Below are 27,851 nucleotides of genomic sequence, written 5' to 3'. Positions count from 1 at the left end.
TCAGATGTTTTCTAAGACATCTATGGGGACAAAGCCTTTCTTCTTCCCGCTGTATACTTTGATAAAGCCATCATGTTCCTTTTCAGAAGTGACACAAATCTGAATGCAAAGAAAAGTAGGAAAACAATAAACTCTTTGCCATGATCAAGTGACAATTATTCCAGGCTATTTATCAGATGGGTTAGACATCCTGCTAGTTAATTCTGTAAGTAGAACAATCCTTTTCAGACTCTCACTGCTTTGATAAGAAACTCAAACTCATACATTTACGGAATTTCCTTTCCCCCTCCCTTCTTAAAGTGCCACATATACATGAGAGACATTAAAATCATTAAGAACACTGTAGTGGATCAAAGATTTTGAAACCTGAATTAGGACTTCAGCCTACTGCAATGATGGAGATTTAGTTGTCTCTGTATGAGAGGATTGGGTATTTCAGACTCATGAGCTCATATCATGAGCTAGCTGGCTCCCTCAACAGTTGGTGGTGAAAAGTAGTCATGATGCCAAGGTGGGTCACTCATAGCAGCTGATCTGAATGTAAGCATATTCTCTTGTGTGTGTTTAAGGAGCCCAGGTACTTCTCAGATGGGCAGTGGGTTATGTTATTTACTCAGCTCTTGCACCTACAGGTGCCTGTGCCTGTTGCGGATACCAAAGTATTTGATCTGAATCCAGCTCTGCGAGCGTGTTTGCGTTAAGACCTACTCCAAACGGTGAAGCCAATATGGTCTTTACAATAGTACAGATATTACATGATGGTAAAGTTTTGCATTTCCTGAAGGCCTTCGTGATCTCAGGTATTTCAATTTTAGGGCCCATCCTGAGGTACTTTTGGTAATGGCTGAGCCATTTGAAAGCCTAGTGGCACAGGTACTTTAGACTGGGCACTTGAGCACACAGCCACACAAAATAAAGAATTGTTTTCAAACATCTGTGCCAAGGAAGTATGCAATCAAACAAGGTTAAAAAATAGCCATAAAACTGATGGTCCTATTGAGACCAGCTCACTGATTTCTCATGATGTCAGGGCCAGGTGTTTAAAGCCCTCTGTCTGGACTAACACTCACAAAAGCTCTCTGATAAGTATTTGCAGCGTTTAATTACAGTAATTCAGAGGGTATGAAATGAACAAAAATGGCTCAGAAATGTTCCTGGCTAAATGAATTTCAGCATGACTGTTATAGATTGTACGGTGGCACCTAAATACTACATCTGAATTCTGGGCCAGATTGTCCTCCTGTTGTTAAATACATAAAATCTACTAGGAACACTGATGCTGCCAGAGGGAAATGAAAAGTCCTAAGAAGGAGGTGAAGCTGCTTAACATTTGCTACCCCCAGTATTTGGAAATGGTCAGGTGCACCTATGTACCTGCAAACAAAGGTTTGGAAGGCAAACAGACTCCTCAATTTTCTTACTTAAGCTACCCACTTAGCACTAACTGAACTGGATCCCTGGGGCAGAATGACTGAACACACCAACAGAGCTGACGTGCAATTAACAAACACAAAGTGGTGGTGTTTGGGTTAAATCACACCGATGGCGTGGGAGAGGTTTGGAATTGGTGCCGCTTAGTTTGGGTACTGTTGCAAAAGAGCCAAGCTCATTTGTGTCATGAATTCTTAGCACAGCGGCTGCTCCCTCTCCAGTCGTATCACCAGTCGAAGCAGAGAGGTGCAAAGCACCTGGGCACAGAAAGGTGTTTCTGACTACTGCTAAATGTTGGTCTGCGTCTCTGAGAAAGACTATGAAAACTTTAATAAAGAGAGAAAAAGCCTACAAAGAAGCACCAGACTAAGGACGGCTGAGCATGGCAGAGTATCCAAGGGTAGGAAAGAGCATCTTGGTTGAAACATGTCCTTTCTCGGTTGATCCCTGCTGCTGTGTGGGAAAATAAGCCTTTGCAGCTTCTCTATAAATAGGCCTGGCTGGTTAAAAGGAATATCTGACTCCATCACTGTGCTTTCCTCCTATCTAAAGACGTCTGCAAGACCTCTAACTTTTTGCGTGGGCCAAAGAAATGCCCAAAGTAGTGAGATCTCCAGAAGGGACCTCCAGCAGGTCTGCACTGCTCACTAGCCATGCTGCATTTCTTGCTTAACCTCTGGTGCTGTGCGGAACACGTTGCGAGAACAGAGTGCTTTTCCCTGATGTCTTGTACTGTCAGCAGAATGACTTATGGACAAAAGAAAAATACTGAACTTTCTGAACACTGGTTTTCTTTATCTTTGGAGTGAAAAAGGATGGCAGATTTGGCCTTTTTTTAGAGGCATTTTTTGGTTCTGCTGTTGGTTTGAGTGCTCCTTGACATCAGTGGGAGTGCTGTGTTACAGCAATAGCTTTAGATCTTCCCTGGGCACGAGGAGTACAAGGCCTTTCTGTAAGAGCTTTTCTCACTCTACATACTAATACATTGATGTGAATTCTCCCAAATTCCAGCTGAAATTCTCTCACACTAATACACTAAGCCTTGCATGTCCTGGCCCCTGGCTGGCAGAGTTTTTTCCCACTCCTTCCAAAGGAAGGGGATGTGTTGGGGGCAGAAGGAGCTTGGCCACAATATGCCACACTTTCCTAATCCTGTGTGACTCAGGAGGTCCCCCGGGGGCTGTGGCAGCTGCTGGAGCTTTGCAAAGCCCTGGAGAAGCTCCAAATTCTGTAGTTTCAGAGAAGAGGGAACACACCACCATCTTTGGCCACTTTTGTCCTCATGCCCTTTTGTGAGTGCTGCCAAGTATTTCACCCATAAGTTGTAGCCTCGGGATTTGGCTCTTGACTTTCTTAGGTGGGTGCAAATCAGGAGTAACCCCAGGTAACATGGTGGTATCCAGAGTTTTGGACTCCACCTGATGAATCAGCTGTGGCTGAGGACTAGCCCTGGTGACAGATGGCAAACATGATGGCCGTGAAGGCACAAGATGCCACAGCTACTATCAGGTGCTCATGGTTTGCTGTATCAAATTGGAAACTGCTTAAAATGGCAGCTACTTAGGCTGGCGTGTTTTGGGGGGAAGGCTGCTGGCCTGACAAAGTAAGTGAGCCAGAGCAGCCACTCTCCAGTGAATTTGGTAGCAACACAAATGGAGACAAACAGTTGTGGTTTTTTTCCCTGCACCCTGGCTCAAGAGGTTAGTAGCAGAGCAAGCCACAGGGCAAGAAAACACATCTCAGGCTATTTCTCAGTCGTCAAGTGATCTTCAGAAATAGCTGAACGTGGGATTTAATATTATAAAGTCACTTCCCCATTCTTTCATCTCCTTTTGTTTAGAAAAACCCACCCAAAACACTAAAAGCAAACAACTGTTCAGATCATGACTGTTGTCTGAACTTGTCAACATCTGCCCCAAGGATTTTTTATCTGTCAGTCAGCCCTAAGCAGATGGGGGAGACAAGCAATTAAGAAATGATCCTTTAAGCTGCCTGGTCGTTAATACTCTCCTTTTCTTCTAAGACCTGTGCTTTGAATTTGGGCTCAAGTGGCAAATTCTCTTTGCTCAGGAGCAACTTTGAACTTGGTCTAATTATCTGCAGCTGTCTTTTGCTTATCTTCTCTCTCCTGTATGTTTAACCCATCTGTCAGCCACAGACTGGTTCTATGGAACAGGCATTTGGTTATGAGGACAGAGCAGTTTCAAGAGCTGCCCTGGAGCCTGCAGACAGTGTCAGGTCAAGAGGTCTGAAAGCTTGTCTTCTGTTTGTCTGTAAGAATGACAGCACAGGGACACTGTGAGTTTCTACATCTGCTGCTGTCCAAGCACTGAAGTTCTTGCCTATATAGCTTTGTGGATGGAAATGATCAGTAGTTCAGTTTTCATACCCATTCAACCATAGTGCAAATGATGATGACAGGTTTTATATAAGCTGTTTCATTAGCTTTCAGACCAAGAGCACTATCTTGTTTTACCTATGGAACTTATTTAGGGTTTTAAAGATGACTAAAGATGATGTGGACTGAACTGTATGTATAGTGAGCTGCGCCCATGGCTTGGACTCCTTTGAAACTCGTGTGCCACTCAGTATCTCTGAATGAATGGGGCCACCCATACCTGTTCAGCAAGACTGATGTCAATGAAAATCAGAGATAGCTAGAAAAAGACCCTTTTTCCCCTTAAGACTAGCTATGAAGTGCAGCAGTTATAGCTGGGGAGCATATGAAGAACTGCAACATCACTTTCTGCACTGGGTTTGTGTTCTGCGTGATTCAGTCTGAATGCACAAGGCGCCGTGATGCAACTGATTTTCCAAGGCAGCTCTTAGAAGCTCAGCTCCTTTTAGATTATCCCAGGATGAAAAATGTGGGGACATAAAGTAATTCCTAGGCAAGGAGGTGAAAAGCTGGGTAGCAACAATGCATCCTGATTAATCATAAGAAGACCCAAGCCAGGGGCATCCCCTGGGGCTGGAGACCTGGGCTGCAATCCTGCCTTGTTGAGCCTAACCTCATGGATGTGTTTAAGCCCATGTCCAACCTCTCTTGGAGCGGCTGGATCAAACCTGCACGTAGCTGCTAATGTACACGTGCCTAGAAGTCACTCTTTTTGAAATTTGTGACTGGGTGTTGGTGTAGAAGGGAAGTCTGTCTCCTGAGCTGTGGTGCCAAGGGGACAGCAATGACAGCTCTGGTTCAGAGGTTGTGGCCATCACAACAGCAGTGGCCTATTTGCCGTCACCACAGCAGTTGGCTGGGAGACGCTTTCTGTGACAGGGCTAGCTTACATCAATGGCATTTATAAAACACATCCATCGCAAAATAGATCTGTTGCACTGACCTTTATGTAAACTCACGGTGCATACTTGGATGAGGCATTCTGATTGCTAGTCTTGCCACAAATGTCATGGTTTGGGGTCATTTCTATTGCACAAGATCACTTGTGCAATTTAAAATCAATTGTGTTATTTAATCACAAAAAGCCCAGCTCTATTTTTCGGAAGAGGCTGCCAGTGAAGGGTGTGAGTAGGTTTTTTTTAAAGAAGTTATTTCCTTTATTTAAGTAAGATATTATAAGAGGAGTAAAACCAGACATTCAAACAATAGATTATTATGACTTCTTTAAACATAAGCATGACCAAAAATTTTAGAGGCATTTTAAGAGATGTTTTTCCAACCATTGATGATATATTAGATATATCTTTTCAAAACGGTAACAACTTCTTTTGTGAAAAGTGTTCAAATCAGAGCCTGTAGTCATGCAAAGAAGCATTTGTATAATGTGTGGTAATGAATTTGAGTACGCTAGAGCAGAAGTTACAGGCTGGAGAGAAATTTATATATCCAAGTGATGGTACAATCAATCAGAGTTGGAAATTATGCACTCAGTATTGTGTGTGAAACATCTTAAAAGAGTGGAAAGCCACAGAAATTGGCTGGTTTTTGTTTCCCTGTTAATAATCTTGCTTTATTGATGTCAGGGGCTAAGTCTGCCTCCCGCCCACAGATTCCTGACTGAGCCCTGTGGTGCCCAGTCATCTTCTGAATTTATTTCAGGACCCACAAATCTGTCAGTGAACCCTAAACTCCAAGATGGTGATGTCTCTGAAGCAGTACACTTTTCCTCCCCCAGGCTGGGTTTCATATTTCATAACGAAATTTTCAAGGGATCCTTTCTGAAGACCAGCTTGTGCTTATTGCTCAAGATGGGTGAGCAAATTGTGTTGTTTTTCTCTCAGTCCTCTCCTTGAGTATTAGGTTTGCCAGAAAGGTTTGCATGAAGCTGAAACTCAAAATGTTATTGTCAGGGCATGAAACTGGCAGGTGATTCCACAGAAAGACCTCACCCCCTGTGCCTGTGCTTCAAACTTTGAAAATATCTTTGCTTGCCTGAAATGGCTTTTCTTGCCTGAAATGGCTTTTCTTAGCCTGAAATGGCTTTTCTTAAAGTATTCCTGTGGCTTTGTTCCTGTGAATATATTGCCTTTTGCCTTACAAGAATGGACTCTTTGCCTGGGAACACCCATATAAGGCACAAAGGGGATAGAGACGTGCAGTATAAACTGTGGATGGTATCAAGCACTATACTGAAAATTTGTATTACTGTCACTGGATAAGTTTTCCTGTTAGCATATCATCCTTGCCTTCATTGTCAGAATGGTTCTGGACTCTTATTAGACCCTGCAGAAATTGACCCAGTGAATGAACAGTATAAAGTGGAGACAATTTGCCATACTGTAGTCACAGGAATTTATTAGACCACTTAATGAGTTTTTCTAGCTAAAGCGAGACTTGACAGGAATTGGTAGTAATGAAAAATCTCCCCTTCTTGCTAATTTGGAACAAGCCAGTGCTTTGTATGTAGTACATATATTGTGCTCACATCAATCTGGACACTGCCAGAGGCAGCTAAAATGGCTGGTTATAGCCCACAGAAATCCCCAAACAGAGGGGAAAAAAAAAAAAGAATTCTGCCAAACTTTTCCCAGAAGTCCCATACAGATGACATTTTTTCTTTTTATGCCTTCCTTATTGCACCCATCTCTCTGCTTCACATGGAAAACAAGAGGGAAATGAAGGACAGAAAACCAGAGGAATGGCTGAAGAAAGCAGACAGACATTTGACTTTGGAAATATAAAATAAAATTTTAAAGTAAAAAATTCCCAATAACAATTAAAATGTTTTTCACAATAAGAGTTGTTCCACAATGAAGGCAAAGCTGTTTTGCTAAAAATAAAATAAAATTGTGCCATTCAGGCAGTGATCTCCATGGCAGGCACACGTCCTGCAGGCTGGGTTCAGGGGACAGTCCTTGTGCTCCTGTCCCTGTGCTGCTGCTACATGCTGGCCCTGTGCAGGCTGCCAGCTCTCACTGGGGGCTATTATCGGGAGCTCAAACCCTGTATGGGGAGACAGGGAGAAACAGATCAGTGTCCATGGCCTCACCGTGACTGTTCCACCTGGAAATTGCTCAAAATGGCCTTGAAGTTACTTCAACGTCCCCTTTTTGTGTAATTTGTGCGAGGCTGGAGCGGGATCTCTTGGCTCCACTCCCTTCCTCTCCCTTCTCTGCATTCCTGTATTTGTTTGTTCAGTCTGATCTCTGCTCCCTGTTTTACAGAAAATATTTATATCCTCCTCTGAAGCCTCTCCCATGAGGAGCGAGGACTGCATTCACATTCAGCCTCGGCGTTTGCGCGAGTTTGAGATGGGGTGAATGAGTTTGCTAAAAAAAGAGGAAGTAGCAGACAGACAGGATGGATTCATCCCTTTCTGTACCTCCTGCCCTACCAGAGGCGATGACGAGCTCGTGACTGCAAGCCCCCCTGTGAGCCTATTATGAAATAGGGACAATAGGAAGTCCTGGTGTTTAGATGAAGCTGCCAAACCTGCCCACTTGGAAACTGTGGTTTTGTGAGAGAAGAAACCGGGCCATCACTGTTTGCAGCAGCAACCACACTATCAGAGAGGATCTGGTATGCCCGTTGACGAGAAGGGACTCGGACCTTGACCGTTCCCTCATGCTGGCACGCCATATTCCCACGCTACCACTTACCCAAGCTTTGCCCTTGTGCATTGCTTATAGTAGAGCACAAAGGTGCAAAAACCTCTCTTTCTGCTTTGCTTTGATAATCTTTTTCCCTCTGTGTGCACATATGTAAACAATCAAAAGAGGTGCTGGGTAAAATAAAATTAACCACCTTCTCTCTTTCTAGCAGCTTCAGGGCTGTCCGATGTACTATGTGCATAGGGGCAGTTAAAATCTATTCAGGTTACTGTATTGCCATGCCTTCTTTAAAAAGCTGTGCATACCCAAGGATTGTTAGCACTTGCATGTTTTGCTATGCCGCAGGCAGCAAAGGTACAAGTTAACCTTATCCACCAGTGAAGTGTTACAGAAGTTCTGCGTGGAAAAACCTATGGCCCCGAAGACCACCCTGATGCTGACTTCTCCTCTACTTTATTAAAATCAGTGGCTGTCCAGGCACTGTAAGGCAAACAATTCCTGGTGATGTGACATCAGTTGCCAAAGAAAAGGAAATACCTAATGAGGTGGAAGAACATTAGGCGTCACAAGATGCAATGAGAAAAATCTAGCTTTCCATTTTATCCAGGTGTCAGAGAACCCAGGCTGTGTGTCGCCCTTAGTCAGCCATCCTCCTGTTTATGTGAGCTTATGCCGCAAACCCCACTGTCCCTTAACGTAGGTTTTGAGCCCTATCGTTCTCTCACTTTACCTCAACAACCAAAATACCACACTGGTATTATTTATGCCCCAGAATCATCAGACTGATGTATTAAATGTCTGGTAAAAATTTAAAATCACATTTAAATTCAGATCATAGACACACCCCATAATGGCAGCCATGGCTTTCGCCTTGTGAACCCACCTGAATGATGCAAAGCAGAAGGAGCTGCTGAGCGTACACAGGGGGACTGTGAGAGTACACAATGGACTCACTGTACGTGGTGTACTTGAACTCACAGCAGCACTTCTAGTTTAGAATAAATTACAGCCTGTAGAGAGGGTGTGTAAGTGGTAACACAAGCATTTAATGATTAAAGATACTTTGCAACTGGTGAATAAGAGTTAAACTTAAGATTTACGGGTTGGTTTGGTGCTGTCTCAACTCTGTTCCTGCAGAAGCCAAAACAATGATCTGTGTTCGGATCTTTAGGTAAGGTAAGGTCTGGGGAGGGAGCCACTGTCTTTTATTAGATTATCTCTAACAGTGAGGAGAAAACCAGACCATTTTTCAGGCACACAAGGTCTACCACTAAGAATGTGTGTTCGTCAAGCTGTCCCTCTGAAGTCAGTAAGAGAGTGCATAATATGTAAATTATCTTTATGAACATCTGTGAGACTGAAAATTTAGGCTACGTTACGCAGGGGGTATGCATTTGTACAAGACCAACACTGCTCTTAACTGGCTACTAGACACTATTACCATACAGATAATAAATTTTGTAGCAAAATTGCAGTGAACAACATCTGCCTGTGCTCATCTTGCACAACTTTTCCTCCAGTCATTGACCAGACTGCCGGACACTTAAGTCCGGTGGGGATCTGGCACAGAGGAACTTACCTGGTTCTCTTTCAGAGTTATCTGTCCCTGTTCCTTGCAACCGATGAATGTCCTGATACACCTGTAAATCTTCTCATCGTGTTGCACTCTTTGAACGAAGTTAGCAGGAAAAAATCCAGTTCTGTCGTCAATCTTCCCCTGTGGAGAAAACATATTGATGGAAGAAGGTCATCAACACTAGTAGCTTTAATACAAGTTCAGTATTGAAAATAACTTATTTTTCCCTTTGGAAAGAAAACAGATAGATATAAAATAATTAGCACATACCTTCCACCAGTCTTCATTGGAGTCTTCCAGAAGAGTGATCATATCCCCTGGCCTGTCGTTAGAAGAGGAAAAGTAGATTAAAATGACTCTCAATTATTATGCTGCATCAGCTTCCACAATTACCTTCTAATAGGAAGGTGGTCCTTCCTTGGTCATTTTGTCTGAGCATGCACTGTCAGTAGACTCAATGAGGCAGCACAGTTTTCTTAAATCATACTCAGTAATGTAGAAAGAAAGTCTCTGTATATTTGGGTTAGATCTTTATTTTGAGACAACATCTGTGAACTGTTTTTTTTTGCTTCCTGTTTAATAAGAAACTGTTTAAAATACGGTGCCTATTTGTTACAGGCATTATCTTGTTACTTCAAGACATTTCACATTGTTGGGACACACCACTTTATCATCTGTGTTTTCAAGCTGTGATTGCAGAAAGAAGGCAGCAGGAAAATGGTTCTATTTAACTGACAAAGGCAATTAGTCAGCAGGGATATAATTCTGCCCAGGAATGTTTTTTTTTTTTATTTGAATGGGACATATTTACCTTTATAATGTGTGGTGCAGGGTTGTAATTGCTAAGTATCAGCATCCAGCTGACTAGTTCCAAAGCAGAGCTAGGAGAATAATTTGGCTGGAAATGCTAATAGCAAAATGTGCTGAGCTGATTTTATACAGGTAGTTGAACAGTTATTTGACCTCCTTACCCCCATTGGTGGCACTTCATCAAAGTTATTATGTAATTATAATAGCGCTGCATTGTAGAAAGTAAGTGGCAGCCCATTTCCAAATGGATTAACCTCAGAAAACTCTGTCTGCTTGATAAGAGGCATTTCTTTCATCTTAATAAAATGAATCACAGAATACCAGGTTGGAAGGGACTTCAAAAATCATCTGGTCCAACCTTTCTTGGAAAAATCATGGTCTAGACAAGATGCCGCAGCACCCTGTCCAGCTGAATCTTAAAGTTGTCCAATGTTGGGGAATCCATCACTTCCCTGGGGAGACTATTCCAATGGCTGATGGTGAAAAATTTTCCTCAACGGTTGACCCCTAATTATTCAGCTTTCCTTGCATTGCCTGTTAGGCTCACTGGATTACTGAGGTATCAGCACAAGTGCTTGCAAATGCATCTGGAGCATGCGATGAATAAGAGGTCCAAATTAATGGGCTCTGTCAGAGCATGCATAGAAGGTGCGGACCTGTCCTGGAGGTCGGGGTGGCGGTGGGCCTCTTTGGTCCACTTGCCCAGTGGTTATCATTGCTGCTGACAACGGGAGAAACAAGCATTTGGTCTTCTAACACTGTGCGATCTGAAGCAGTTTTCCAGCTTTCACAGACAGGCGCTATCAATAGGACATCAGGGAAGGTTTTTCCCCAAGCCCTCCTCAGGAAGCTGTTTTAATGTGTTTGGAATAATTAAATGTTGCTGAGGTGAGAAAGGAAGCTAGAGAAAAAGGACAACTTAGTATCCCAGTGGTAAAAGATTTCTTCTATGGGACAGAACATCTGAGTCCCTTATTCTAGTTAATATTTAATATAAAAGACTTAAAGAGTTTTTGTGGGAGCTGACCTTGCCACTTCAGAGTGAATAGGCTGTAACACCATTGGAGCCCTTACACTGCAAGGAAGAACACTTCCAAAAAGAAGGGTTTAGAGAGCCCCATCCTCCAAATAGCCTTCAGCCTGCTGGTTAGAAAAATAACTTAGAAAATGTAAATTTATTTGGCTGTCAAAGAAAGATGGCAACTGAACCTAAAGTCTCTCCATGTCAGTGGTCTGAGCACTGAGATTTTTAGATGCAAGACCTGCAGATTTTGCTTTTTGATATGTTTTAGCACAGGACTAACGTAGATGTCTCTAATCTCTGAAAAGGATTCAGAAATAGAAGTCCCAGCTGGACCTGTGTTACTTTTGCTGCCTAGACTTAGGCTGCTAATCCCTGAAAATGGGCAACCTGTTCGGTGTTTACCAGTTTACTACTGTTTGAAATCACTCTCAGGTCTCATCTTTTTCTTCTGTAAATCACAGCTCTGGATAAGTTGTCTGCTCTATATCAGTGCTCTAGATTTCAGTAGGTGGCAAGATAGGCACTCATCAGCCCTGAAGTGTCCAGGCAACCACTGATGATCATTGTAGGTCCCTTCCAACTATTTTACTTCTATTCTATTCTATTCTATTCTATTCTATTCTGTTCTGTTCTGTTCTGTTCTGTTCTGTTCTCTCTACTCTACTCTACTCTACTCTACTCTACTCTACTCTACTCTACTCTACTCTGCTCCTATTCTACTCCTATTCTATTGTTTGCTATTGCTATTGCTACTGCTATTGAGTGCAGTGTCTGAAATCTGGCGTTGCTTGTGTCCAGGACTCTCTACTTACTTATTGTAAAATAAGGCCATGTCTTAGAATAAGCATATTAGTGGAATGTCCTACTTATGCCAGAGTTTTGGAAAATCTGACTGGCTGCTCCTGCAGTTGAGTAACAAATCAAGGTTGTGGCAAGTACTAATTGCTGCTGAAATCAGGGCTGGCACCTCTCCGCTGTAGTAATCTGCCACCCATTGCAGAACCTCAGAGGTGAGCTGAGATCTCCAGAAATCTCCCTTAACAATTCTTCCCAGCTTAGCTCTTTTCCCTGCTACTTGCCTTCATTATGTTAGGGCTGATCAGTGTCCAGCTGGTCCCTGACTTGGGTTCCCAGGACAGTGCTTGTCAGTCTTGACAACATTGCTATGCTGAATTCATCTCCAGCAACTCAGCTATGTTAAGTGAAAATTCATGCAGCTGAGCTGAATCCTGCCTGGCTCTGCAGTGACCAAACAGCATTACTAGCTGTTTGGCATCCCATAAGAAACAGTGTTATTCAGCGTATAACTGAATTTCTGGCCATGGGACAAACAACGCTGCTGCAGCTGAATAACACTAGTCTAAAACTTGGCTGGTGTCTCTGGAAAAAGCTTGTTAGTCACGACAGTCCAGGTTGCAGACCACAGGTTGCTTTTTCCCCTAATATGAGGAACAGGAGAATTGTGGAGAACAATGTACTTTCTGGATTGTTACGTCTTGATGAGAACGATAGTCCAGTGCAGGCTTGTCCGAGCAATGCTCCTCTTCGTGAATCAAATGCGCAAGCTGGAATACACCTCTAAAGGAGCAGGATGCAACGTGGAATCCCTCAAGCAGAGTAGCTGGCAAGTTGCACTAAAGGTCACCATAGCGTGTAGTTATTTTCTGAAGAGTTGACATTCCTAAAATAATGATTAGGAAATGCCAGCAAAGCAGAATGATAGGGATGCTTGTAATTTCTGCCTTAGATCCCACTCATCAGTTCCAGAGCAATGAGAAGGCACAGCTGGGAACAGGAAAAAGGCTTTCAGTGAAGGAGGTGCTGATGAGAGGGGCATTTTTCTGGCAATTCCCTAAATCCTGTGGCATGTGCATGATTGTTTTGATGTAGGGGATGCCTTGAAGAGAGTTGGCACATTTCATGACAAGAGCTCTAGCAAGACCAGGCGAAATGTGAGTAGCATGAATCAAACTAATTGCACTAAAATAAAAGATGTTCTTTCACTTCAGTGGACTTGAATTAGACCTTGCAGTGCTAGCAACTGATGCAGAATTGAGGAAGGAAGTGTTAAAAATTATAATCAACAAGGTTATTTTGCAAAGGTCAGAATACACCTTTCTCATGTGAAAACACTGCCATCCAGCAGATGGACATTGTTGTCTTTTCTCAGACATAATCTGAATGTGAGGGAAAATCAAACAGGACTGGTAGAATGTTTAGCATTAACATAAGAGCTGGTGACAAATTCCTAGTTGAACACTTCTGGCTGAAAAAACAAAGCAACTGAAAACTGAATATTTTCTACCTGAAAGCCATCTTGCTCCTAAAGTGACATAAGTGTTTTTGAAACTTTTTATCTATGGTGTCCTTCCCCAAAAAGTTGGTCATCAGCTTTTTATCTATAAGAATATCTTTGTATCTGCAAGTGGATACCTCTATAAAAATGTTGAGTACAAATGTCAGAATGAACCTTCCCTCCCTTGAAGTCATATACAGCCATATAAGCCTCAGTTCACATGAGTCAAATCAACTAATAAGTACTTTTGGGCTTTACCTCATCTCCAAGTCTTCATTTTCTTGTGGTACAAATTTGTACAAGGCAACATAGGTGTTCATTTGCAATGTGCTTTTATAAAATGGTCCCTTTAAGAAAAAAGAGAAAGAGAAAATGTAAGTATCTATCTGAGCTGTACAGGAATTCGGTTCATTGTTAGAGACTGAGGAACCAGTGCCTGATCTTCCAAGAAATGAGCCAGAATCATCTCACTGCTTTCACACCTTGGAGGACTATGGCCCAGATACACTGCGAGCCATTAAGGCAGTAACCATCTTAATTTAGAAATAGATTCTTTGAACCCCAAGATCAAATTCCAGACTTCCAAAGAACACCAGCAGAAATCTGCACAAGTTGGTCTTTTGGGTGAGATCTGAAAAATGAGTCAGCCTTTTGCTCTCTGTTAATGTACGACTCTTATGAGCCCGGTAGTGTATTATTGGCTTTATGTAAGGTGTCTATTATGCAGTCCTTGTTATGGATGGAGATAGAGTTGTGCAGTGCACAGGCTGAAAGACGGGGTGGGAAAATCACTTTCTTAAACAGAAAGCTGCTTGCACTGGGCTTCCCTCAGAGAAGACTGTCTGGTCTCTCTCTTCCCTTTCTCTACTGGTAATCTGGAGGAAAAAAAACACTTAAAACAACCCCCAAGTAATTTTCCAAATGAAATCTGTGATTTTTACATTACTGCAGTTCTATTGTAACGATATGGCCTGCGCACTGGATCTTTTGTGTTCACAATATCAATCTCTAATAAACAGAAAAGCATAAAAGGGACCATGATGGGTAAATTAAAGAGCCATCCAGTCCTGTATATTGCTTCTAACAGTGGCCCAGAAATGGTATAAGAATACAACTGTCAGATATTGATGCTTCTCCAGATTAATGCCCCAACAGACCTACAAGGTCCTCAGTTATCCATAAAAACAAGCCTTTTATATGACTTCGCATTCCCATTGCATTCTTACTAAATTTATGCCCATACCGGGGAATGTATACTTTTTGGTTCTTCTCCAAAGTGTTCTGTTCCATTTTCGGAGTATGTAAACACTGAAATAAAGCAAACACATGACATTTTAGGAGTTGTTTATGACTCTTCACCTCAACAGGATCACCTTTATTTTGTTAATCTCTTCCCTTTCCCCTTTACTTTCTTTGATCCGTTGTGCTCTCCTCTGAAGCCTTCTACACCTCCAACAAAACCATGTATACCACTGGCACATGGCATAAAACAATCTGCCCTGAAGAATTTACAATCATAACAGATAAACCATATTGATCAGATGAATATACACAAGTACAGCACCGGGAATAGAAGGTAGCTCCCCTAACTGCACTACTATTTAAAGTCCAGCAGCCTTTTCCTCACACTGAATGCTGTATTTTCGTGTTTAGGACGAGGAGTTTTTCCGTTTAAAAGCGCCTGCAAAAGCTGATGACCACATATGAGCAATATTGCCGGAAGTTTGTACGCAAAACCCCTTCTTCCCCCTCTTCGACCCTCTATCTCTAAACGTTTGATAGCATTCTTTGATCTCTCTCCCCAGTAGTCCCTGCCTGGGGGCACTGGATGTGCTGCCCCTCTCTGATTTTATAGGAGGTACCTGAATTGCTTTCAAATAGGGATGGGTTATCTGAGACACAGGCCTGTATGTGTGAAAATCTGCTTCCAAGTTACTAAATCAGAAACTCACAGAATAAGACAATGGTCACAGCACCTAACGTACCTGCTAGCTAATCAGTTACCCTCTACTGTAATTTCTTCATGAGCTGACTGATGCCTGTCCTTGGTTATCTATCTCCCTAGAAAAATCACAGTGGCTTTATTACATTGACTGAATTCGCCCTTCACATTTTAAAAATTGCCTGGTGTTTCTTGCTTCTGTATAAAGTCTGAACATGATTTTAATAGCTGAAGTCTTTGAGTAGCTAGAACCATCAGCATCTTCTCCCACCATTTAGCTCTGCAGGTGTTTTGAGCAGAAGATGGATTTCGTCGTCTCTAGCAATTTGGAAATCTCCAAAATGGTAATAAGTAGCAGGTTGATTGAGTGCATTTTCTTTTTGTTTCTCTGTGATAGTTAACGTGTTCAGGGGAGTTAAGGTGCCAGAGAACACCAAACCGCTGAATTTCTTTCCTCTTTTGCTCTTTTACTTGCTCACCTTTTCTTCCATTAACACATATTTCTGTGGCTATTCTACATTGTAAATGACAACGAAAAAAAGAGTCTTTGAAGAAGTTTTATGAGTGAAATAGTAAGGTTCCTTGACAGTAGAGAGTTGTACTTAGACATTGAAAAAATGTAGTGTTTTTGTAACAGAGGAAAGAGAGCTAAAATGGGAGCCACAACATGCATGAGAAAGATTTTGTAGAGTGACACGCATCCACGAGCACACACAAGCCCATGTTCTCTGATAAAACGTAAGACAATAATTTTACAGTCATCAAGTCCAATGCGTGAATGTGAAAACAGCATGTGAGCTGACGCCTGCAGCATTTAACCTGAAAATGCCCCAAGTTGTATCCAGGTGGTCTGACTGCGGCTGACCTGAGGGCCTCACCGTGCTTCTCACCAAGTCCTGCTGTAGAAGCACTCTGACCCTGCAAACTCTCATGGGTACCAGAGGGAAACCCTTAAAAATAAAATTAATTTCCTGGACTTTCTAGCATAGGGGTATATGTATACCTGGCATCTGTATAAAGGCATGTAAATGCTGCCATTACAATGTGGCTGTGTTTACGTCCTACTGAAATTACTATGCTTTGTTTTTTGTGTCCAGAGCAAAAGGAGTTGGGGAGGCAAGTAGAAAAAGGTCTGGTGAATAATGAGTTGGGCAACCAGCAGCGTTTTGAACTTGCAGAAAGTCATTCACCAGACGAAGCGGCAGCATTTCAGCAGCACGTTTGGAGTAATTTCTGCTTGGGGACAAAAAATAAAGGCGAGTTACTAAAGTACGGCCTGGCAAGCTGTGGAGGTGGGGAGGGAGCTGGACTGTATCCTTCTGTTAGCTCAGAAGAGCTCACCACACCTGGGTTTGCAGGGAGGACATCCCATATTTCACTCGAGGGGGAAGCGCTCAAATATCTATTGATAACAGGCTCATACATGTCACTTAAAGTACTTTTTGGCTTGCGGGAATTCTGTTACGGATGGCAATTCACAGCGGTGAAGGAGTATAACTGGCTCAGAGGAGGCTGAAGGGCTGGAAATTAGGTATGCCGTCTTAGAGTTGTAAGCTAGGAAGCTTGCCAGGGCCTGAATGAAAGCATCTTCCCTTGAAGTTGTCGTAGGAGTCTACAAGAGCGATGACAGAGCCGCATATGTCCTCGGTCCGTTCACCCTTCTGCAGGCTGTGTCTTTTCTGCTGTTTCCCTTTGAGCAAAGAGTCTCACATGTACATTTTCCTAAAACCTGATTTGCAGAAGACAGTTTTTTAATGAAAAAAAAAAAAAAAAGAACTGGAATGGACCTGATTCATCAAGGCATTAAAGTGGAACTGCCTGCTAAAGAGGTAGCGGACAACTGAGGAAAAAGGAGTGGTGAATCACTCTGTAACAACATTTTGAATTTACTTTGATAAATTTTTAATCTCTGTTTAGCTCATGGTCTCTGGATATTACTAGGAGGCACTTGAATCTGAAGGCCATAGAGGTATGTAGTTCACGTCTCCACACAACAGAAATCCATCTATTTTCATATTTGTTTGCCCTAACAGCAGCAGCCAAAAAAACCAAAAAAAAGCCGGGATTTTTACAGTCTGAAAAGGATTTTACCATTTCCATAGCTTGTGCAAACAGTGCGGGCAGTTTATTAAAAATCTACCAAGGGGAAATTTTTGGAGTGACTGATGCATAATTTATACCCCGAGCCTCTGAAGGATGGATTGCAAAAAGCCAGTGCTGATCAAAGGAATCGTTAATGTGCCGCGGAGGTTATTTGGAGGTTTGACACATGCTGAGTTTTTAAACTAATCTCTTTGAGTAAGTTCCTTGAATGCCTCTCAGTGCATTCAATGAATGCAGAACTCAGAGAAAAAAGTTTCTTTGGGTTTCAGAAATGAAACTACGGATTGACAATGAAATAAAAATTTATCTGAAAACTCAAACAGGGCCAAATTAATCTCAGGTGGGCAGGATGTGAAGCAGACTGAACTCTCTATCTTTAACCAGGTCAGGTTAACTTGCACTTGCAAGACAGAAAATCTAAAAAAAAGTCAGGAGAAAGCAGATAACATGGATGGGGTGTTCACAAAGCGAGAGGGAGGAAATGACTGATCAGAGTCAAGAGAAGTGATAGGACCAGGAGGGGAGGAAAGGAATAAGGAGGTGGCATAAAATGGGAAGGGACAGCTGAAGCTGGCATTTCACCTACATGAACTGCTAGCAGTACGTAAGGAGCACTGGGGGTCTAACAGAAAAAAACTATGCTCACTGTGATTTATTTCTGTAGCGTACATCTCATGTGAGATTCAGGAAAGCAACCTTCAGGTGCTGTTAGAGAAGCTGCTCTGGTGGTTTGGGCCTGAAGTTTTGCTTAGTGCTCCAAAACCTTTTGTACTTATTGCTTCCCTCACCATGACTGAATTCAAGAATAGGGTCACGAACACCATCCCTCAGTGGCTGAGATTTCATTACTAAGCTCTCGAAGGGTATGATGGTCCCTAAATCCCATCATACCAATGCTGTAAAAACATTACTCTTGTACGGCAAAGCAGACAAAGGAATCGGGCTGTTAATATTACTGGGCACATGCTATAGTTGTACTGAGAAGGTGCCATTATAATCAGGATTCATTATGTTGGATATTTTACAGATACATAGCTATTATGATTCGTTTACTGTCCCAAAGAGGTTATGGTATATAGAGACACATAGACAAGTCAAACATATGGAAGAGAAAGGAGGTATTATTTTTGTTCCACTTTGCCAATGTGGAACTGAAGCATGTTAAGTGATTAGCCTACAGTCATGTTCATGAAGTGGAGGAGATAGGGAATGGAGCTGAACTTTGTCCAGCGTCAGGTCTGGACACAACAAATTAAGAAAACTGGTGGCTTGAATTTCATCTGAATGGCAAAAAGCATTCCCCAAATTCTTGCACCAACTACATGTCCCACTCACCTCCCGCTTTGAAAACCAGAATGCTGCTAAAACATGGACATGCCATAAAAAAATGGCTGAAACAATTAGGTTGTACACAGGCCTATACATCTGAAGATGCTATCCTGGCCTAGCAGCACTCACCGCTGTTGCTGCGTTTCCTGCTTATGTCAAGGGTGCTTGCAGAGCTATCGCCTTCCTCAGGAACTTCTGCCAGGTCAGCTGTCTGCAGGGACAGAAAGAGCAAATGAGATGGGATAAGCCAGAAAAAGTGAGTGATGAGGTGAAATAAGACCATACAAGAGCCTTTGGGAAATGTGGTACTTGGGTGCTATACAGAGCAGAGCAAGTCAGCCTAATGGGATTGCAGAAGACATGGTATCTGGTGATGCACAACAAATACCTACTTCACAGGGAGCACCGAAATCCCAGAAAGAACTCCAGACCAAGTTTCCAGTCTGGAGTACAAAAGATTTCTGCAGTATAAAGTGAAGTGAAAGTTAAGGAACAAAGGATTATGTTAAACAATGTGGTTCTCTCTATAAAAGAGAAGGGACTTGGGGGAATTTGTAGATCCTGCAGGTACACTAAATGCTCTCTGCCAAGGAGACTGGACATTAATTGAAACTATTGACTATTAATTTATTAACCCTGAATACATTATTCAGTGAAATAACTGTAATGTAAGGGTGATTTTAATTCTGTTAACATGCTATTGAAAAAGGAGCTGGAGTGTGATAGAGTTGGTGAAGTCAGTCTTTAAATATCTGCCCTCACTTTTTTTTTGAACAGTCATCTGGCTTGTATGGTTGAGGAAAAATGAAACCCAAATGTTGTTGTTGTTAGAATTACTATTATTTCTTATTTGTACCATATTAATGTCAATCATGATTAGGGACCCATTGTTCTAGGGTGTAGGAAACGTAGGATGACATAATCTCAAGCCTCAGAAGTATAGTCTGCATAAAGCACCAGATTCCTTGGTTGGGTAGTCAGCTTCTCCATGTATAGCCTGACAGGAACCAGGAGCTGCTCCAAACAACTCTGTCCAAATCTGACCTTATAGAACTTCAGTTTCTGAACTCTCCACACCTGACTTCTTTTGGGTGAAACATCTTTGATAACCATAAACACTGAACTTGAGCCAGGCGCTCTCTCTAGTCTGAAAAACTGTAAATCCTTATATGCTCCTAAACTTTATTTATTTCTTGTTAACAGGATTTTAAGACATGTAGAAGGATTTCACTTCATTATTCCATGACACACTAGAACTATGCTGTACACCTATCTCTGTCCATTGCTTTGCAGACCTTTGCCTGCATTACAGGAAGAAAAGCCAAAGAAAGAACATTCACTGCTTTTGTTCAGGGAGCACAAAATCTGAATTGCTTTATAGATTTTTATATGGTTTTTGCTTTTCGTAGTGTTGACAACAAAGCTTTTTTTAGAAAGTACTTTACTTTAACAATTTTATTTCCCCTATCTAGTACTTTCCTAGCTACTTCTCCATCCAAGGATACTAATGAACAAAGAGGTTAAAAGTAGATTTATGCCACAGATCTTGTAGTTATCTTGTTTCCCTTGCTATTTTAAGAGTCTTCTACTTTACTGCTCTGTTCTGCCTTGGTTTTAGACTCGGCGTTTTGCAGCAGGTCATGCTGGTCTTGCGTCTTGCACAAATGGGTCACCCCTGGATGAGAAGGTACTGCGATACCAATGCTAAAATGGAGTCAGTGGAGAGCATATCTAGGGATTTCTAGTTGTTGGGTGGAGAAGGGAAAGACTGGCTCGGTTGAAATAGTAAGTTGCAGCTATTTTTCAGCTCATTGCTACAGCATGTTACACAGTCTTCATAGACCAGCTTCATAATTGCTGATTAGCTTCGTATTTTATTGGGTCTGCATTTATGACACTGCATACGGGATATGCAGTGACTGTCTCTTCAGTATACACCTCATCCAAAACGTCCTGAAGTAACATTTAATGATTTTTCAGTCAAGAGCTATATGACAAATGGTCTGATAGAAATGACAGAGGTACAAAGCTACTTTTGAGAGGAGCTGATCCACGAAAATCTAACAAGAACTGGAATCACATTTACATCACCACAAGCGACTTTCTGTATAAATGTGGGTTGCAGAAGCACATTTTTGAAGGAAGCAGTAGGTAGTAAATCTGGAGCATATGGCCACTTTCTTTTATGGGAAATGCAGAATCTGGGCTGAAAAATCACAGTGGGTGTGTCCATACTGCTCAGTCATATTAAAAATACCTTGGCTAGTTCAGAGCAAGACGGTTATCTCTGCTCTGCCCAGAGACATGAACTGCAGTCCTGAAAGCTTCATGGCTGTACAGACAGGGCACAGCTCCTAGGCTAGTTGCCTTTTCTTTTAATTGCCTTCAGCAGAAGCAGCTATGCTGCTCTGACCCAGAGCAAGCCCTTTGACAGTTTGGACACCACCTGTGAGGTGAAGTAGGATCCCACGTGTTACCATGTCTCTGGTGGCCCTGGTTTGGTGACATGGCAGAACCTTGAAGCACTTCCCAGCTCCCAGGGCTGGGGCGCAGCCCAGCTGCAAAGCCCCAGTGCTGCTGCGAGCCTCACGGCTGCGTTGGTGCTTCTGCTTTGAGAGGAGAAGGGCAGCACAGAAGTGAGGACCACTGGGGAAAGATCTTAATCCCTATGTGTTACTAACTTAACATGTACTGCTAGCTCACGTGCTCTGATGCATTTTCACCTGGGCTCTAAGGGCTCTGTATCATGTCCCTGCTCTGGTCGCTGGTCAGTGTCTGCTCTAGTTGTAAAACTCCATGGCCCCATCATTTGGGGTTGTGTTTGCCCCTGGTTTTTATCCTTGTCTCAATCCACAAGCTTGCACTGGCAGAAGTTACGGTTTCACATGTCTGTTTATTCAGTTCTGTAATGTTTTCTATTTTCTGCATGCTGACACATGTTATATTCTTTCTCAGCCTCAATACCCTGGAGAAATTCCCATAATGAACTTGCTTTCCTCGTTGTACACCCACACCCCAACTAGTTATGATCAACTCCCTAGGGCAAGCTGACACAGCATTCGTGATTTCTACACTTGAGTTGTCATTCATAATTCAACATAATGCTTTATTGATTTAGAAAGCAATAATTACATTTGTAGAACTTCTGTTTCAAAGTAAATTAAATAACTGAAAGAAAGAACCATAATCACAATGCGACAGGTGGTAGAGTCACTTTAGGTTTTAAAAAAGAGTGGAAATTACTGAATTCCTTTTAAGATACAAACAAGGGTGGATAGAGAACATGTCCTTTAATAACCCCCTTGCAGATTTCACTTAGTTCTTGTTTAAACTTGCCTGTCCTCTTTCCCACCTGTCACAAATGGACATCTGTTTAGAGGCCACCTATACCACCTGAGGTTGCAGTTCAGCCTTGTGAGTCAGCATACATTTAAGTGTCAAGGAAATGTTGTACCAAATATAAACAGATCTTAGCACCATTTTAAATTAAACATGTAAGTGTTTGCTCCGAGGTCTGGAGACCAACTCTCATCATGTCTCTGTGCCTGGTGATTTGTATTCTGAGGTGGGTGCGGAAGAGGTTGTCAGATAATGTGGGTCTGCTTTTTAGACGTGACAATCAGCTTTAGCCTCCAGTGTATCCAGGTGTGACATTTTTGGTTTGGTTTTTTTTGTTTTTTTTGGCAGGGGAGTTGGGAGGATCTCTTGGGAAAAAAAGAGAGCCCCAAGCATAGGCTTAAGTGCCTGTTTATGAGAGGTGAGAGGGTATGAAATGTTGTTTCAACACTATGAATGAGGTCCTGATCTTATGGGTCCCAATACTGTTGAAAGAATCATTTCTGTAAGGAAGAAACTGGTAAGTGTTATTGTTCAGCTAGGTGTGGATTTAGCAAAGGCAGGGCTAAGGGAACTAGCATTGTCTTCCTTCTCCAGCTCTTCTGCCATGGTCCTGAGGAAAGTGACTTTTATGAAAGCAGAGAGTGAATGACAAGGATTAACATGAAGGTGAAAATCTCCCTGTCTGGATACAACAAGCTGAAAACATCTGCCTTTATTTGGGTTTTGGAGAGAGGAGCCCAAAACTGTGATGCCACCCTCCTGAGTCTACACTGGGCAAAGGTGGAAGTTCCAGTCCATTGTCTTATTGCAGTAGCAGTGGCTTAATTTTAGCTGGGTTTGTACTGTGGAGCTTGCTGCCCAGAAAGGTGGTAGATGCCCCATTCCTGGAAACTTTCAAGGTCAGGTTGGACAGTAATCTGAGCAACCTCATCTAGTTGAAGATGTCCGTGCTCATTGCAGGGGGGTTGGACTAGATGACCCGTAAAGGTCCCTTCCACCCCAAACTATTCTATGATTCTATGAAATCCAGGCTCTGAGGACTCCAACCCATTGCTATCACTTGTATGAAGGCTAAATGTCCACCACTACCAACAGGCAGGATGCATTTACTTCAGCATGACAGTTAAATATGTCTGTTCCAATTTTACACAGATATGCAAAATCAAAAGAATATATTTTCCTTTTCCAAGCTGATAACAGAAGATTATTAATTTAATATGTATTTTTCTCTTTTTCTCAAGAGTCATCTAAAAGATACTTAAAACCCAAGTTTGCAAAAATTATGTGTCTTCTGGTCTCATTTTGGAAGGTGGGAGTGAATTTTTTTTTTTTTTTTACAGTTTGAAATACAGGCTTTGTGAACTCTGATACAAGCTCCTGTGAATTAATATCCATTGCTCCTCCACAAAGAAAATGGAAGAAAGATGTGGGATACTTACAGAGTTTCTGTTGGGAGATTCAGACCCACTTCCAGAACTGCCCTTTTTGGTTTTCTGAGCTAAGGAAGTCCCAAACCGGAGAGTTTCATACACAGGGTCAACCTTATTTCCACAGGCTGCAATAGAAGGAGAAAAACATGCATCAATCCCTTGAAGATATTTCTGGTCATGTTTCTGCTCCACTTGAAGAAGCACCTGCCTCTACCAACGTTTTGGGGTGTATGCTTAGAAACATGAATTGAGAGACTATGCTGATAAAAAGGGTTTGATTACCTTAATGGAATTGGCTTTTGCTAGCGATTTTCTGCTGCCTCCTTGCTCCCATAAAGATCACCCTCCCCTCATACAGGCTCTTTGGGTTCCTGCCATTGCCTCTCTCTCTTCCCTTGACATCCTCCTTCTCTAATCACCACTGATGCTGTGTACACTGAGGTAAGGAAAACAAAGTACCAGAAGGCTTTAATCCATGTTTGCTGCGTGTCCTACCACTGACCTCTTGGATTGCTCTCAACAGTAGATGCAAGAAGGGAAAAACCCTGCATCGTGCCCGAGCATCCTTGTGGTAAGGTTGGGCCATCACCTTTATCCGTCTGCCCTCACAGTGCTACTACTTGGCTAATTTGTCTAAACAGGATGGCCTGGATCTTCTTTGAACGGTACTGACAACCCTACTGTGAGGCCATATGGAGTCTGAAGGCAGGTGTGGCTAGGTACCTGCTACTGGGAATGTGCTCCAGGTTGCTCAGCTCAGTCTAGGGGTAGCCAGAAAGGCCATCACCCCCACTGGCGTATGTCCATTCCATTCTCACTCCCACTCTCCTGCATAGCTGGCCCCAAAGTCATCTCCCATAGCAGAGAAATGGATGTCTTAAACTGGCATGAGCAAATCCAGTTCAAATCCTCATCTACATATTGTGTTATTAGACCTCAGCCTCCCTTGCAGTACAAGGCAGTAGACATGTAGGATACAGGACATTTGTAGCGCTGTGTAGAAGGAGGGAAATTTTGGCCAAAGTACTGAGAAAATATATGGGATCTTGAATTTTGAAGGGAGTAAAACACACCTCATTTTTTAGACAGTTTGTTCAAAATGACAAAATCTGTCATTTTTGACATCTCCTGACAAAAATGACGTTCTTAGAAAGAGAAACTTAGATGAAATCCATGAAATTAACTTTTTTAACTGCTGAAAAAAACAAAGTAAATGTCCTCAGACAAGTAATTTTAAACTGACTGCCTAGGTTTGGCTTTCATTTTTTGTACTGTCAGGCTTGCTTGATCAGAGTACTTGTGAGGAGAAATATTTTCCAGAATCAATTTAACTTCTCCATTTCTAAATATTTCTTTTCAGGAATTTGGTATTATAGCGAGCAAAATCTGGTCTTTTAAATACTTGGACACTGTGTATACATGGTCAATAAGGAAAAATATGAGGAAAGTAAGAAGAGGGGGTGAAAAAGGACAGGAACCTAGCAAATTCCCTCAAAAGCCTGACCAGTGGTTTGAATGTCTCCTGCTGTTTTGATCTCTCTATCTTATATCTGGTTCTTCCCAGCTCAGACCTTCACCTCAATATTCCAGTGTTTCCTCCCTTTCGAGTTCCTACCTTGAGCTCAGGTAGTTATTATTATAAACAGGGTGATTATTAAGAGGTTATATGTACGGGGGTTTGAGTGAAACGCACAATAAACACACCCTCTCCTCTTCCAGCTTTGTATCTTTGAAGTGGTCCTTTCCTGAGATGGCAGAAGGACATCCAGTCACCGAAAGGAGCTGGAAGGCTGCTGAGGGTAAATACCACGGCTGGAAGTCTGCCGCTGTTGTTGCAGAGCACTGCCAAAGGGAAACTGAACAGAAAAGCAATCAAAACCTACCAATAGGCATCACTTCTTTGATGCAGCCAAACTGTTCATGAATGAGTAGTGGTGAGCTGTAGTACCGTCGAAATCCCTTTGGCTGGAGGGAGAGAAAGCAAAAACAAATGAAGTGCATTGCTGCCATGCCTGGTGTAGTAGAAATAACCTCAGCTCTTCAGCTAGTGACGGTAACAGTGTGGCGAGGCTGGAAATGTGCCTCCTGTTGTTGAGTCACTGTGGGGTTTATAGATCAGGGATTTATTTGATTTTTCTCCTGGAAAAAAAAAAAAAAATCCCGTATTTATGTGGAAGGAAGAGGGACTCATTTTCAGCCTCTCTTTTTCTTTTGTCTTTCTTACACAAAAGCAGCACTAATTAATTGCAGCAGAAGTGCTGAATCATTAGAGGTTCTGGGAAGTTTCCCTCTCCTCTTCTTATATAATATGAATTTGCATTGTTTTGCATTTGCTAAACATACAACTATTCTTCCCCAGCCTAACTCCAAATCATCATGTTCCCACGTACGCACTTGTGAAACCCAAGGAATTTAGAGCCTTTCTATAGGTTTTTCTAGAGTGTGCTGCTGACTGACTGCGGCTTCCACTTCTTTTTTGTCCTGTAAGGTCAACAAACTCCTCAAGCCATCACCAGATGAGTACCCAAAATGAAGGTGCTAACATCTAAGTCTTTGGAAATGCCCTTCAAGGTACTGGAGATTCACAAATGGTCCCTCAGATTTCTAACCCTTGCAGGCTGTGAGAACTTCCAGTCACAGTGAGAAGAGGAAAAGCCTCATGGGGACGTGCATATTTTCTGTATCCTATGTTCAGTACACATCAAAAAATGGTAGACAACTAGTTGCTAATGAGAAGAGTTTGCTAATGAGCTGCAGTATGGATTGACAAGGAATGAGAGGACTGATAAATTTGTTTTCTTAGAGGAATAAATTCCAGATTCCCCAGCTTCAGTTTGCCCACAAACAAACTAGATTCAGACACAACATGAGCTCATAGAACTCCCATGACTTTGCTGGACAACTTCTTGCTTTAAATTTGGCCTCTACTTTTCTGCTTTTGTAAATTAGTAACCACAACAGCTGAGTCTGGAATCGAAAAATGCGTGAAACAATTCACGTGATTTAATATTTGGCTTGTCCAAGGCTTGCAGTGAGGTCATTCAGCTCCTCACAGACCAACTTCCTATACCAGAATGCCTCACACTAGGGCTATGATTGTGGTTCAAATGCATAAAGATTTGTCACAGATGTATAAACAACAATAACATTCACTGAATACTCTTGGAGAGAAAAGATCTTTCCAGGGAAAGCTGGGTTTTCTGTCCCTTTTGAAGTCAATGCTTGATTTTTTTCATTATTTAACACAGTAAAACTCTGTTTTTTAGCTCATATTTGTCTCAGGTCGCTTCAGGTTTCAACAAATCTGCAAACATCTGAGACATGAATATATGTATTCAGTTTTCATATTCCAAATGGTCATTTTTCCAAGTTCTTTTTTCAGAAGTAACCAAAAGACCCATATTCCCATAGAAATAATCCAGCTGGGCTAGAACTGTCTCAAACACAGTATCTTGCCTTTGCCAATAATGAGAATTTGCTATTTAGAAGGTGACTTGGTCACTAAGGTGCTGTGTCCATACCGGGGCAGGTCTCCTCCCAGCCTCTCCTACTGAGAGATTGCTTCAAACTCTGTAGTGTTTCACTGTGAAATATGCTTTGGTTTTCTTTTTAAGATGAATTATGGCTTTTCATCAAGTCCTAACAGTGGGGACTTGCTGCCCTGAGCTGCTGACTTACCAGCTTGCCCATGCAACGCTGCTGTCCGATACTGTCTGCACACTTATGGTGGATGCTCATCTTACAAGCCTTACAGCGCAGTCCATGCTTAGCGTTTGTCCCTGTGAAATGCACAGAAGTTATTTAATTAGACAAAATCAATAGTTTCCATGCATTTAATGAATGACCTGAAAGAACTGATGGGGAGGTCAGTCACAGTAGAGTAAATATTGACAGCATTCTTCGCCTTGCCTACTTTTTTTACACATATTTATGCATGCATTTTCTTTACAGCCTTTCCTTTGTAGGCATTTCTCCCCCAGGAGAGCCTCTTTCCTAGGCTACTGCTGCCTTCAGATATGTATTGCGTTATGCTCTGTTGTATGATAGTCTTATCAGTGACGTCTCTGCCTCATGAACATCAAGCAAAATCCCTTTGCTGTTTTGAAAGGGCTTGACATGAAAGCCATTCATGGCTGAGGGAGCCGCTGAAGGAGCACCCAGGCTCTGGAGCTGCGCTGGGGAGCCAGGCCATCCTGTCCCCAGTGGAGGGACAGGTTTTGTGGCTGAGAGGGAGCTCCAGGGGTGTGTGAGAGGGCTAAGCCAGCTCCCTTACCATTGCCCACCCATGCACCCAGGGACTGCCGCTTTCTCCTCCCTGGGCCAATGCTCAGAGGCTGCACGAAAGGCTCCTTGCATGCCCCCAAGCAGGGCAGTGAGGATGCCATGGGTCTGACCTTGCTCTCCTTCACTGGCAGTGGAAAAGTTCAGCGATGCAGGTAGGGGAGCTCTGGGCGAAATTTTGCCTTACAGAAGCAGACTTTTCCCACTTGAGCAACAGTTGTTCTGCACTATCTTCAATGTGGACCTACTCTTAAATGACAGAGCCCAGTTCGTTTGCTTGC

The 27,851-nt window shown here is 42.4% G+C and overlaps 1 protein-coding gene across 1 annotated transcript; it reads right to left on the bottom strand.

Moving 5' to 3' along the window:
• On the bottom strand, positions 1–27,674 carry LOC104614503 (SH3 and cysteine-rich domain-containing protein-like). The gene is made up of 10 exons (XM_010292384.1): positions 27,563–27,674; positions 26,968–27,068; positions 25,173–25,254; positions 23,299–23,414; positions 18,650–18,731; positions 14,390–14,454; positions 13,405–13,493; positions 9,287–9,338; positions 9,020–9,157; positions 1–99 (listed from the first exon to the last, which is right to left on the bottom strand). The coding sequence occupies exons 1-10, from the start codon at positions 27,672–27,674 to the stop codon at positions 1–3; spliced, it is 936 nt and encodes a 311-aa protein (XP_010290686.1).
• Between the last annotated feature and the right edge of the window lie 177 nt (positions 27,675–27,851).

The sequence above is a fragment of the Phaethon lepturus genome, unplaced genomic scaffold (assembly GCF_000687285.1).
Source record: "Phaethon lepturus isolate BGI_N335 unplaced genomic scaffold, ASM68728v1 scaffold33958, whole genome shotgun sequence".
In the NCBI taxonomy this organism is placed as follows: Eukaryota; Metazoa; Chordata; class Aves; order Phaethontiformes; family Phaethontidae; genus Phaethon; species Phaethon lepturus.
This window is presented reverse-complemented; position numbering and strand designations above follow the sequence as displayed.

Coding starts and splice junctions, on each gene's coding strand:
- LOC104614503 (XM_010292384.1), bottom strand. CDS start 27,674: ATGGCATCCTCACTGCCCTGCTTGGGGGCATGCAAGGAGCCTTTCGTG. Junction 9,158..9,286: donor CCAATGAAGACTGGTGGAAG/GTATGTGCTAAT, acceptor TTTTCTCCACAG/GGGAAGATTGACGACAGAAC. Junction 100..9,019: donor TAACTCTGAAAGAGAACCAG/GTAAGTTCCTCT, acceptor CTTTGCATTCAG/ATTTGTGTCACTTCTGAAAA.